This window comes from Vespa velutina, chromosome 2 (assembly GCF_912470025.1).
Source record: "Vespa velutina chromosome 2, iVesVel2.1, whole genome shotgun sequence".
Classification (NCBI taxonomy): Eukaryota; Metazoa; Arthropoda; class Insecta; order Hymenoptera; family Vespidae; genus Vespa; species Vespa velutina.
In genome coordinates this window covers 797,501-812,500 of record NC_062189.1, presented here as the reverse complement: position 1 = coordinate 812,500, position 15,000 = coordinate 797,501, and the positions used below count along the sequence as shown (strand labels likewise).

The 15,000-nt window shown below is 36.5% G+C and overlaps 1 protein-coding gene across 1 annotated transcript in view; it reads right to left on the bottom strand.

The window, feature by feature from the left end:
- Window positions 1–15,000, bottom strand: part of LOC124947021 (homeobox protein goosecoid) — a 21,917-nt gene that overhangs the window by 4,540 nt on the left and 2,377 nt on the right. Inside the window, exon 2 of the mRNA XM_047488594.1 lies at window positions 183–346. Within this exon, the coding sequence (XP_047344550.1) occupies window positions 183–346 (164 nt within the window). The remainder of the gene's footprint in view (window positions 1–182; window positions 347–15,000) is intronic.

Here is a 15,000-nt window from a genome sequence, read left to right as displayed (position 1 = left end):
TTGACGTTCGCGTTATATCTTTCAAGATTAAAATAGATAATAAGCATAGCTATGCTTATATGAAACGATCTTAAACATTTGTCCTCTCCTCCCCTCCCATGGGCTGGATTTCACGTAATCCAGCCCATCCCCTTTCTCCTATCCATCATACATACATTTTTATTTGTTACAATTAAACTTACCTGAGTTTCGGTCAGCATCAACGACGTCGCTACTTCGAACCTCTTCGGTCTGCTCAAATACTTGTTCTGACGAAATTGCTTTTCCAATTCGAGAAGTTGTTGGGACGTGAATGCTGTCCTAGGTCTTCTCGTTTTACCAAGTAACGCGTGTTGAGCCGCACAACCTTTCGAAGAGAGAAAAAACAAAAGAAATTTGGGGGATAGGTCGTTGAGAATGTAAAAGTAAAATAAAAGGAAAAAAGAGAAGAACATTTATTTGCGATTAAAAGAAATCTCGATCAGCGATTAGAAATAGTCTTATATATACATATATCGATACATACCGGAGATAAATAATAAGATAGATAAGCTTTTGTGTATTTCTATATCTATTATATTTCATTTCTCGGAAAGAGTCGAATTTTAATGAATTCGCGAATTATATTTTTAAAGAATGATGCGCGATATGGACACGATACGAGCACGATATCGGCCCAGATACACGACATATCGAATACGTATCAATCGACCGTTCGATCGTTACGATCAGATGAGTTCAACTTCGATGAGTTCATCGTAAAATGAATGATAATTATAAATTCAATTCGTAATATATAATACGAAATTGGTCGTAATCTATGGTATGATCACGATGACCGGACACCATCGATAATTCTCATCGATCGTTACCGGAGCAACGATAATCATTTCATTAGCCGGTACGATCCATTGGAAATCATCGAATGCTAATGCAATTATCGCGAGTGTAAATCCCTATGGATTACGGAGCGATGATTTGGGGTTAGACGTTAGGGTGGAAACGCCACCGCCCCTACAATTAGCTCTACCAACGACTCTTGCTGCTCAGAAACCGTATCCCAGACTTATAGTAATCGAGGAGTGAGAGAGAGGGGGTTAGCAAGAGCGGTGGATGGGGAATAAGGACGAGGAGAAATACATTGGCGTAGAAATATTTATCATCATCTAATATAATTTCTATTATCATAATTAAAACAAAAATATATATGTATATGTATGCATGTAAATAATATATATATATATATATATATATATATATATATATATGTATATATGTATGTATACTTCCTTTTACTTTTTGTTTTATTCAATATCCAAAAATTAATCTGAACGTATTTTATGAACTGCTAATGAAATTCAACATTCAAGTGAATATCTTTGAAAGTTCGAAGGAAACAAATTGAAAACGAGTGTGGAAATTACGAGAGCGAAAGAGAGAGAGAGAGAGAGAGAGAGAGCGAGCAGATTTCTCGTGTCATCCTAATCTCGCGCGATTTGTCAGGAACTTTGCGTCACTGGCTTAAGCACCCCCAAAACTTAACTGGCAAGTGCGTCACCGACTGTCAGTGTTTGTACACATGGCATCGTTTAGGCGAGCGCATTCGGATTAGCGTGTGATTCACTTAACCGTCGAGATATTGCGAGCAGGTACTACCTACATACTATATATATATATATTTATATATATATACACGCACATACATACACACACACACACACACACACATATATATATATATATATATATATATATAATATATAGATACATATATGTAGGTACGAAAAGGGGAGATACGTTTTGATACGGAGCTTTGCCCAATTTTACGGCCGATAGAAAAATAAACGACACATTCGTCCGTGTGATACGATCGTTCTAATATAAATCCATTCATTCGATCTACGACCTAGAAATTCTCAATCCTAATGATTTTATTCCTAATGCATATTTTATCGATCGATCGAATGCCATAATTTTTGTTACCCTCCGTCGATCGTTACGTCCACGTGAAATCTCCTAAATCGAATCAAATATGTTTTCGCGAGTTTTTCTGTTTTATTTTTTTATTAGTCGTTTTTCTTTTTTTTTTTTTTTTTTTTGTTCTCTTATAACAATATCCATCGTTTACGAACGTAAAGGTAATCAAATCTTTGCAAAAATCTCGTTAATCAAATCGAAAGTAATCAAGAAAGAATTTGCTTCCAGGTGAATTTTTTCCTTTTCTTTTTTTTTCTTTTATCTTAGAAACATTTCAAATGTTTAGATAGAAAATGTAAAATAAATGTATGTATATATATATATATGTATATATGTATGTATAAAAGGATTCAAACACACAAAATGTGAGAACATCAACCAAATGGACCACTCTTTTCGTATCCACCAGGACATTTGATGCTCGTTGGTATTTAACATGGTAGCATTTAGCCGAATATTTATCGTCTCGCAAAAAGGGGCGGTTTACCCCCCGTGGTGCGCATATGGCGAACCCAATGATGATTTCCCTTCCCCTCGTAAATACCATCGAGACGATTATTATTTCGTGCATGTTGCATCCTAGTGCTCTTCTTCTCTCCCCCTTTACTCCTCCTCCTCTTCCTCCTCCACCACCTCTCGTCATGATTTATTTTTATGTCTTTAGTCGACAAATTTCGTTCTCGATAATTCATCGATCTGTGACGTCGATTGGAGTGTCACGGATACAGAAAAAAAGAAGAAAAAATTATTGGCTCAAATGGAAAAAAGAAGGAAGAAAATAAAAATGATGGAATGAAAACAAAACGTAACTACGAACTCGTGTAAAATCTAAAAATAATGAAATACTAAATAAAAAAATAGTTCTAATAGATGATCGCTTTACGTACGAGTAATAATATTCATAAGTATGAATCTATAATAGAGACTGTATGAGAGAGAGAGAGAGAGAGAGAGAGAGAGAGAGAGAGAGAGAGAGAGAGATCCACAGAGAAAGAGAGAGAAAGGGAGAGACAGAAATGGAGAGAGAAATATAGATAAAGATAGAGAATCCCTATTTCGAAAGAGGGGTCGAAAACCAAGTGACATAAGGTCCAGTCACGTTCGTGGGGTGGTAAGCGTTAACTATGACGCTAACTAACTACAAACAGCCGGAGGTAAAATAAATAATCTCGAGTAGAGTAAAACGAGTAAAACGAGTTAAAGATCGTGTCGAGCCAATCCTAGTATTGTAGATATTAAGAAAAGGACCAATGGGTGAGAAAGAGAGACAGAGAGAAAGAGAAAGAGAAAGAGAGAGAGACACCTTTCTTGGATCCTTTACGTAGATAGGTAAAAGAAAAAGGTAAGTAAGTACATACTTAGTTTTCGAGGAGTCGAGCTGAAGTCCTGAGAGAAATAAAAAGATACGAATGGAATAGAGAGAAAGGGAAGGGGAGGGAGACAGAGAGAGAGAGAGAGGTAGTATGGTGAGCAAAACCGTGACAGATGTTGGTAAACAAGGAGGGTGGCTTTTATCGAGTGGACAATCACCATTGACGCTCTTATATCTAGAGACCCGAGATGTACAGTGTCGATGTGCAGTGTTCAGTACACGCACAAACATAAACGCATAAACATACACGCACACGCATACGCACGCACGCACGCATACAAGGTGACGACCACGTTCGTTTCGACGCAACCTTTATCATGATAATTTAATTTATTTGGGCATCCATTAGCCGCTTCATGCCATCTACGACGTCGCCACCGCCGTCGCCGCCGCCGCCGCCGTTGACGCCGCCGTCGTTTGGCACCCCCTAAAATCGTGCGCGATCATCACGGCGGTAAACACCGGCCATTATCTCTACTTAAAGCGACCACCCTCTGTTATATACCTTTTCTCTCTTATATGTATGAATAGGTATATCTCTACCCTTCGATAGAATTTCAACCCCTCGTAGAAGGAAAAAAAAGAAGAACGTATGAATGTAATATCGTTCTTCCTTTTTCCATTTCTTTTTTCCTTTTTTGTCCTTTTTTATATATATATGTATGTATATATATAGAATTTCTTTATCTTTTTCTTCTTCTTTTTTGTTTTTTCTTTTTTCTTGTGTTTTCTTTTTTTCTGCCTCTTCCTCGAAAGTATTCTTCGAAAAGATAAAGAAGAAAAACGTAATATTGCGATTCTTTGCTACAATTAAATCTAATGAACTTTAAGATGAACATGTACAGAAAGAGAAAGAGAAAGAGAGAGAGAGAGAGAGAGAGAGAGAGAGAGAGAGAGGGAGGAAGGGAAGGAGGGAGAGTTAATTGTTCCAATGTGACGCGAAACCTTTTTTGCGAACGACAAATTTTCTCTCTCTCTCTTCTCTCTTTCTCTCTATCTATCTATCTATCTATCTCTCTTTCTCTTTTCATTACAAAGGAACGAGGAATCGCACCGGGTATCTCTCGGACTAACGAGTAACTACCCTCGTTAACTCCTGCCCGAAGGGTTCGCTTAATTAAAGCTAATTACTCCGATTCCGTTGCCGACGACTAGAGCCACACTTTCCTTTTTATTCCTCATTTCTTTTCGTCCTATCTTTCGATCGGCAAGCGAAAAAGGGATAAAAGGAAAAAGATTATTAAGAAAAAAGAAAAGAAAAGAAATGAAGAAGAAAAAAGAAAAGAAAAAGAACAAGAGAACCAAGCCTTATCTTCAAGTAAGAGGAGAGGGGGGGGGGGGGGGTTATTGATAACGATGATCGACAAAAAATCGAGATTCACTCTTTAACGTCATTCCCTTTGATCTTAACCTTTGTTCTTTGTATAAGATACAAACGGGATAGATAGAAAGATAGATAGATAGACAGATAGATAGAATAACAGAGGAAGAGAGAGAGAGAGAGAGAGAGAGAGAGAGAGAGAAAGAGGTAGAGAATAGAGAAAGAGATAGGTGATAGTCTGGAAGCTACGGTGGTATCCACGTCGGAACCGAAAATGGCCACCCTCTAATGGACAGCAATTACCCAATAGCGAATTGCAAATTGGAATTACCGTCCTAAATCGGCGTGTATACCTCTAACCGAGTAGCAGCGAGTCGGCTTCCGCAGGCAGGAAAAGCGAAGGGGTTGCTAACGACTTGGTTTGAGTCCGTGTGCGCATTCATCCCTCCTCGCACACCCCCACCCGTTCTATCTATCTATTTCTCTCTCTCTCTCTCCTCTCTCTTTCTATTCTCACCCCTTCCGATCTACGAGACGTCCGTCTCTCTCTTACGCCCTCCTATAGCTTCCAACGCGCGTCTGTGGTGCCAGAAGCTCCGCCTGCGATCCCCTAGCCCCTAGCATGTCCCGCCCCCGAATTATCTGCCCCTCAGATACGAACTAAACGAATCTAGCCGAGCGGAGCAACGCTCCGCGATATCTCCACCTCCTTCTATCCTCATTCCATTCTTCTCCTCTCCTCTCTTTTCTTCTCTTACTCTTCTTTTCTCTTATTCCTACAAAGAGACGCCACCATCCTTTCTTCCTTCCTTCTTTCCTTCTATCTTTCTTTCTTCCTTCTTTCCTTATCCATTCTGATAGACGAAAGAAAGAGAGAAAGGATAAGACTGAGGGAGAGCGCGTGAAAGAGAGAGAGAGGGAGACAGAGAGAGAGAGAGAGAGAGAAAGAGGGATAAAAGTTGGCCAACTTTTATCAGGCTATTTTCCTTACCCCGAAATGGCTGAATTTAATCCCAAACTCTGGGGCTCGCAAGTCTGCCACAAATCACGCCATAAACATCCGCTATGTTACTTCTTATTCTTGCCGTGTGTACCACCAAATGGCAGCGGGCCTTACTTCTTCTTCTTCTACTACTACTACTACTACTACTACTAGTACTACTACTAGTACTTGTTCTTCTTCTTCTTTCTTATTTCTCTCGATCTATCCTCTACTGGCACCCTACCTCTCCTCCTCCATCAACGTACTCGCCATCGACATTTCAAGCTCCTTTTCTCTTAGCCTCTTTATCTTTCTTCCCTTTCCTTTTTCTCTCTTTCCTTTTCTTTTTTCTTTTTTTTATATCGTCCTTATGACAGACCGATCAGTATCATCTATCCTTCTTCTTATACTTTTATTATAGAACGTCCGATGTAATAATCTCAACGTTGTCTTTCCCTTTTTGTTTTCTTTTTACTTGTTACAAGATACGTGATATACAAGATACATATATTACGTATGTACATAAGTATACATGTATGTATGCATATATGTATGTATTTATGGTATGCGTTTAATATTAAAATATTTTCACGAGTACTCTTACTATCCGAGAATGTAGCAACTACATCAGTAGGTATATGTTTGGTAGAGCAAGCATATAGATAGACGATAGCGCGTTTGAGCGAACGCGGGATGTTACACATCGGCTAACCAAGATCTGTTTGCTTGCGGACAGCCAAACTAGCTGGCAGCTAATTCAGAAACACCATTACCACCTATACGCCTATAGGCAGGTAGACTGATGCTACTGCTTCCGATATATATCTACATATATACATAGATAGGTAGATATATATATATATATATATATATATATATATGTGTGTATAGTCAACTATACATTTCGTACGTGCACTCGTGGACCAGCGAATTTGCCGATTCTCCCTTCTCCGTTTCCTGCTACACCCCTTCCTCTCTCCCTCTCTCTCTCTCTCTCTCTCTCTTTTTACCCTCCTCCACCTCCTTCTCTTCCTCGTACCACCCTCTCTCCAACCTGGTGCTGCTAGCCACCGCTTTTAGCCCATCGATGGAAGCTTTAATTTCGGTCGATCCGGGATAACATCGAACTGTGAATGGTCCAGGCGTTGAAAGTTTGCAATCGAATGAGTCGAAATCTCTCCTCCTCCTTCTCCTCCTCCTCCTCTTCCTCCATTTCCTCTTACCCCTCATCCTCCGCTATTCTCTTCTCGGGAATGACAAGCTCTGATTTGTGATTTGGTTTATTTGAAACTCCGCTGATGGGTTTTAGGTTAAAAAGTTTCGACAGCTGAAATAATCCGATTGCTTGACGCGTTACATTCTCCTACCATAAAATATATTTCCTACCTTTCCCGTCGGCAGTTCCTCGAAATCTGTGAATCGAATTGAATCGAATTGTTTCGGAGGGGAGGTTTTTTCATCCCTTCTATCCCTTTCTGTAGATACATATATATATATATACATCTAGAGAGAGAGAGAGAGAGAGAGAGAAAAAAGAGGCTAGGATCATAGTTTTATGAAATTTTCATTTTCGACCTTGATCAAAGAATGATTTTATTACTAACGATCGAGATAACTAAGTACAAGTTCAATATAATTCTGTTGATCATAATGTGACTATATTTTCTTTTCTTTTTTTTCTTTCTTTTCCTTTTTCTTTTTTTTTTTTGTTTTTTTTTTTTTTTTTTATAACCGATCGTAAAAGCGAGATGGTTAGCTATCGTCGTATACCGAAGAACTACGGTCGGTATACCGAACCACGCTCGAATTAATAGGAATACTTGAAATCCTAGACAAATAGGAGTAATCCGCCACAATCGGTACACCATATGTCGCGCGAAAGATACATACATAAATACATACATATATATATATATATATATATATATATATATATATATATATATATATATACTGGGTCGAAGAAAGTGAAAGAACTGTGAAAAGTTTGATTGGACGAGATTATCGATTAAATATTATCGATAATTCATCGGACTTAATTAGTTCGACAGTTAGAAATGATATATTCGTAGATATATTTTTGTATGAATAAGTTAAGTACAATGGATGCGTTTAGTTATTTAATATTGTTACTTTATCTGTCTATACGTATTATATGATATTGCGTGGATTGTAAATTAAAAATTGTTATTAAAAAATAATATTACAAGGACAAGAGTATATGACGTTAATAATTTTTATACATACATATATATATATATATATATATATATATATATATATGACTTTGAAGAAAATTTTCCATCCATCTGGGATGATAGATATATGTTTGGATAAAAATAGGACGTAATTAATAATTATACAAATAAGACTTTGAAGAAAGTGTTCAGCTTATTCTTAGAAACTAATTTTCCTAAGAGGCACCAACAAAGAGAGAGAGAGAGAGAGAGAGAGAGAGAGAAAGAAAGAGAGAGAAAGAGAACGAGGAGAGAGAGAGAGAGAGAGAGAGAGGGAGAGGGACAAAGATAAAGATGAGAGATAACACGTGAAAGTATCTTTGTCACGAAATAGCTCGTTTAAACGGAGTATAAGTCGACGCGGAGTTACCATGGTAACGGTATGGCGATGGTGGTGACGATGGTGCACAGGAGAAGGGCGAAAGGGGATGAATAGACGGATGAATGACGCACAATTAACTAATTAAATCATCCGCCAACCCCTCGCGAGCTTTGTCTCTCGAGTATCATCCCCCTTTTGTTGGCAGAGCTTCCGCCATCTCTTCGCCATTGTTTCTCCCCGTTCGTAGTATGGGCGAGCCTCCATGAAACCGACAAAAAAAGAGGAAAAGAGTCAAGGGATTCTTTGGATGGACCAACCATCTCTCTCTTTTCTCTCTTTTCTCTTTATGTCTCGCATACTACGTTCTCTTTCTTCATGGTTCGTCGAGTCAATTTACCAAATCGACGATCGACAGGGAATCGAACTGTCCCATAAGAAAACGAATTCACCTTAATTGCGGTTCCTTTCAATCATTTTCATTCCTTTCCAGGATCTTTCTTCAATTCGATTCAATCGAATATATATATATATATATATCTTTCTTTTTTGTTTTATTTAATTTTCGTTTTCGTTTTTTCGTTCCCTTTTTTTTTACGATTGATATCGACGATTAATTTTTCTTCAAATATCTTCTTCACTTTCGTTTATACTTGCATCATTAGAAAATAAAGAAAAAAAAAAAAAAAAAAAAAAAAATGAAAAAAACAAATCCTCCCCCTCCCCCTATGATATTCATTCGCGTTTGAAATCTCTTCGAGTGGATTTGTTAAAACAAAAAAAAAAGAAAAAAGAATAGAAGAAAGAAAAAAAAATTCAAATACTAAAAGGAAATTTTTTGAAAAAAAAAAAAAAAAGACTCTTTTATATTTTAATATCTCGAAATACGTCGATTGTACCGTCAAATATTTTCTTGTTTTTTTCTTTTTTATCTCTACAATATATATATATATATATATATATATATATATATATATATATATCTCGAGCAACTTGACGTTGGTTAAAGGTATTACCAAGTCTTCCTTCCATTGCCTTTAGCAAATAATTTTCGTCCCTTAATTTCGTTTGTACCGGCTTTCTTCTGAAAGGGGGCCCTACGCTATTACGTTGAAAAAATATCTCTTCTAACGTCACCCCCATTAAAGAGGAATTCCTAACTCGATTTACATTTACATTCTCTCTCTCTCTCTCTCTCTCTCTTTCTCTTTCTCTCTCTCTCTCTCTCTCTCTCATTCTCTCTCTCTCTCTCGACTCCGACTAACTCGTAGAGAATCATCGGATATGCTTGAACAGTGTTTCTCAAACCATCAAGCTTCATCTAAATTTTCAAGACGTCTATATTACTGGCGTATGTATATCTCTGGTATATAAATAAATATATAACATTATAGTTATAGTATAACAATGGGAATAAGATAAAACATATATATATATATACTAAATTGCGTATTAATAAATCCTCAAAGGGATGTACGTTTATCAAACTTTGAGAAACACTGTGTTAGAGTACCCAATAGACGGGAAGAAGAGGAAAATTTCTTAAAAAAAAAAAAAGGAAAGAAAAGAAAAGAAAAGAAAAGACAAGAAGTTAAAAAAAATGTTTTCTTCTCCTCGTCCCCCCCACCCTCTCCTCTCTTTTTCTCTCTGTCTCTCTTTCGAACAAATAATATAGTAAAAGTTTACAAAAGATCAAAACCTTTCGGCCTCGAAAGATGCGGAAACGCAATAAATGTCATCTACCTTTTAAACATTTATACATATATATATATATATATATATATATATATATATATATATATACATACGCGTGCATATATACACTGTTTATAGAAAATAAGTGCCACGTGAATGTTTCTATACGGTCAGATAAAAGCATTGAAATATTAGCTTAATTAAAGCGCATCTGCGCGAAATGTATTTTATACGTCTATTAATCCTCAGTCACACAGATCATTTCCGAAATATATTCGTACCGCAGGCACATTTTAACGTTTTCGGCCATAGCCCATTCCTATTTTCGTTCGTTCATTCGTTCGTTCGTTCATTCGTTTTCCTCTAATCATTTTTTTCTCCTCGCATGTAGATATAATCCTATTCTCGCTAATGAACTGAAATACCTTATCGATTTTTCGAAACAATCGTTTTAATCCTTCTTAACCGAAACGATTAATATCTATCTCTCTTTCGAGTTTCTAACGATTATCGAACACACCCTATACCCACCTCACGCCTCTCCTCCCGCTTATCATTTCGCACGATGTAAATGGAGTACTAATTGAAAATAAAAAAATATCCTTCGTCGTTGTTAAGAAGAAAAAGAAAAGAAAGAGAAGAAAAAAAGCGAACGAAAGAAAAGCAAAAGAGAAAAAAAAAACGAAGGAAAAAAGAAACGAAAAGAAAGGGAGAAAGAAAGAAAAAAGAGAAAGGAGTAAAGAATGAGGGAGGGGAAAGGGAAGGAGATAGGGCAAAAAAAAGAAGAAGAAGAAAAGAAGAATGAAACGAAAAAATGGAAAATGAAAAACAAAAACAAAAACAAAAAAAAACGAAGGTAAATGATTGATTTGTCGTTGAGTCGTCGTTCTATACTATCGAATCTATCTGGCGTCGTTACGAACGCTAGTTAAATTTCGATAGGTGCCCGGATGGATGAAACATGGTGTTGTCGTATCATTGGCCACGACGCATAACGCGCGACAAATATTCCGCAAATAAAAGCTCTCTCTCTCTCTCTCTCTCTCTGTCTCATCCCTCCCTTGGTGCTCCCTCCTTCCCCCTAACCCCCCGGAGCCCCGGTCCTCAATCTCTCTCAGCTCTCCTCCAGCCCTCTCTCGCTGTTCGTTCATCCATTCGAACGGGTTTTATTTAAAAAAACGAATCGTCGTCGATACGATATCGGTGGCTTCGTAGTGGTGTACGGCAATTTTTAACAAGTCGCGTTCGTGTCAACGTTGGACGAAAAGACTGAGGGGAATGAGGGGAGGGAAGAGAGGAGGACGTAGGGATGGGTGGATGGGTGGTTGGTTGGTTGGATTGGGAATATCGAGGGATTGTGTAGTCGTCGTTGTCGTTGTCATTGTCGTTGTTCATCGTCGTCGTCACCGTCGTCGTCGGCGTCGTCGTCATCGTCGATAGTGTATTGGTGATGGTGACGGTGGTTGATGATACTGGTGGTGGTGATGGCGGTATGGTGGTAGTGGTGGTTGCCACCATCGGTGGGCCTGGCTTATCGACGCACCTTTTATTTTATTCCGCGAGTGTGCTTTTTGCGCTCGTTGCTCGTTTTACGCCACCGGTTTTTCGCCTTTTTTGTCGAACGGTGGATTGCTCGGCAACTACCAATCAGGATCATCTGACAGGAAATACCCCACCACCTCACTCACTCTCTCTCTCTCTCTCTCTCTCTCTCTCTCTCTCTCTCTCTCTCTCTTTCTCTCCACCTACTACCCCTATATATGTGTGTGTGTGTATGTGTATGTACATATATATGTGTATATATATATAGATAGATAGATAGATAGATGGATATATATATATATATATATATGGAACTCTCTATACGTTCACTGACCAATTTGTTCGATAAAAGCCCTCGACTGATTGGCCTGACAACGCGGCCACGGCTCTTTTTTCCAAGCTTGAAATTTACCGTGGTAACCAGCAGTCTCTCTCTCTCTTTCTCTTTCTCCCTCTCTTTCTCTCACTCTTTCTCTGTTTTAATTCCTCATATTATCTCTATTCTTTTAACATTCTCCTTACTGATTTTATGCTCATTTTATTTATTTATTTATTTTTCTTTTTCGGTACTTTCCAAAATTCATTTCATCAATTGTTTCCTCCGTATTCCCCATCTCTCTCTCTCTCTCTCTCTCTCTCTCTCTCTCTCTCTTTATTTATCTATCTGTATCTTTCTTTCTCTCTCTATCTCTCTCTTTCTTTCTGATAGTACGTAATAATGAAAAGGTTAGACGATACGCGATATCTAACATCGTACAAAGTATACGGATCTCGAGATAGGAAAAGTAAAGACTAATCGGAAGAGACCTGTTGTATCATTGTTTGTCGATACATTAATTTCGTTGAAAGAGTTTTCTTATCGTCATTGAAAGTAGAACAGACATCTATTCTAAAATTCCAATATCATCTCGAGCTCCGTTAACTTTATAAAATAAATTTTTCTCTTTTTTATTTGATTTTTTGATCCTTGGCAAATTATGTTTGGTACATATATATATATATATATGTGCCTGTGTATGTATGTGTGTCTATACATATGTGCATATGTATACATATGTATACAGTTAACTAAGTTATTAGAGAGAGAGAGAGAGAGAGAGAGATCCTTATCGTGCTAATAAAATTCGAGTAGCCAGGCAACACAGTCTAGCTAGTCGATGCGATGCATTAGACGTGTAAACATCTACTATCTATAGTCCGTCCTACGAGCAATCTGTCTTTCGACGTTGTCTCACTTTCGAATTAATAGCTTGTAATAGCCGTTCGAGTGCTAATATAATATATCGTCTCGTTCACGTCGATGAGTCGATTGACATTGTCGATGGACAACGATAACGTTTTATAAGCTGTTAGAAATTATTCGCTTTGCCAATAAACAGATATTAATTCGACTAATTTTTTCATAATGAAATATATTGCTGTTTTTTTCCTTTATTTATTTATTTATTCATTCATTCTTTTTTTTTCTCTTTTCTTTCTCTTTCAAGATCAATCGCTTATGTTTGAAACGTTAACTACTAGTTTTAATAATTCTGTTAATTAATTCTAATTATTATTTAGAAATAATTACTCCAGGGAATATTTTTTTTCTCATAAAATATATCTACCGTATATATCGTCTAAGTGAATCCACGTACAGAAGTATTATATATTTTAAAGAAAATTTGGAAATCACTCATTGGCCAATTTGTCTTCTTGATGAAACAAAAAAAAGAAAAGAAAAGAAAAGAAAAGAATTTTTATCCACAACTATAATAAAATAGTAATGCTAATTATCGAGGAATAATTATTATTAACAATCTTTAATAAAATATATCGATTTATTAACAATCTACTAATTCAAATGATTCACTAATAATCTAGTAATTCTCTCGACAGCATTAATCCGATAATTATAATACAATAATTTTCGATATAAAATATCGCCATGTTATACTGTACACGTTCATTAATATTTTAGATTGAAAATTTCAACGTTACTTATTATTGGCCAATCCCTTTTACACGAATTTTCATATTCCTATATAAAGCCTTAATTTTCATATATATGAAAATTATTAATGATAAAATATATATATATATATACATACACATACATTAAATTAATAAATCCAATTGATATCTATATCTAGCTATATCTAAGAATTAGGTGGAATAAATAAAAATAATTTTTTGCTTATAACGGTATCGACAAAAAAAAAAAAAAAAAAAAAAAAAGAAAAGAATTAATACTTGACGCGTTAGTTACTGTACATTTACGTGCGTTTATGTGTGTGTGCGCGTGCGTGCGCGCTTGTGTATGTGTGTGTTTGTATGCGTACGCAATGATATTTGTCGTTGATCCTAACGCCAGATAGGATAGCAATCGGTGTAGGTAGGTATATATCTCTTTTCTGGGATCGGCAGGGTACGCGCATCAATGACAGCTTAGCGAGACACGATTTATGAGGATCGTTATCGGCTTTAACGACCGTTATCGTGTGTGTATTCGATTTCTTCGCAAATTATTATCAAATCATTAATTTATCGGAAAGATTGCGTAAAGAGAGAGAGAGAGAGAGAGAAAAGGATCCCGCACTTTGTCTTTTTTTCTTCTTTTTTTTGCGACGAAGAAACAAGAGAATGATTTTGCGAAAGACTAGTAGTATTATGTACCGAAATAGGGACGTACACGAGTTCAATTTTATTCTCTCTCTCTCTCTCTCTCTCTCTCACTCTCTCTTTCTCTTTCTCTATCTCTATCTCTATCTTTATCTCTCTCTTTTTCACGAGGGTCGAAATGCAAATCTTCACCACTCCCTTCGATTTTATTTATTTCCTGTTTGGGTACCTGCCTATAGTATTTTTTCTTTTTTTTCTTCTTTTTTTTTTTTGTTTTTTTTTTGTTCGAAACAAATTGGAGGCGGGGTTGAGAGGAAGAGAGGGTAGGAGATTGAGGGGATGAGTCGGTAAAGGGAAAAATGTAAGTCCTCGAACGTGTCGATTTCTTATCTCCCGTTCGCGTCAGAACGAAGATTATTTGCAAATCATTTTTCCAAATTAATAGTTACGAAACGAGCCGATTCACATTGATGATAATAATATATAATAATCGATTAAATGCCAGTAGGTAGTACCTATAATCGTATAATCGAATCTCTAAAATCCTCAATAATAAGATCTCAATTGTTAAATGATTCGCGATCGACGATACTTAATTACGATAGTAAAGAGAATGTAAAACATTAGATACCGATAAATTTTTTAATCCTCGACGAGAGAAAAAAATGATAATTTATATAACCTCGAAGAAAAAAATGATAATTTATATAACTTTCATATCCGATCGTTAACTAATCGAATCGAATCGAATAAATTTATCATTTCGAGTTTAACAAATATTTTCTTTCTCTTTCTTCCACTTTTTTTCTTTTCTTTTCTACAACGAGATTGTTTTGACCGTACATGGATGCTATTTTACAACGGACTAAAAGATAAAACTCTTGGCATTTATCAAAGAGTATTACTATAACGATAACACTTATAACGATTAACAATAGTTTTATCGAGAACGATATAATACAATACAATTCGAGA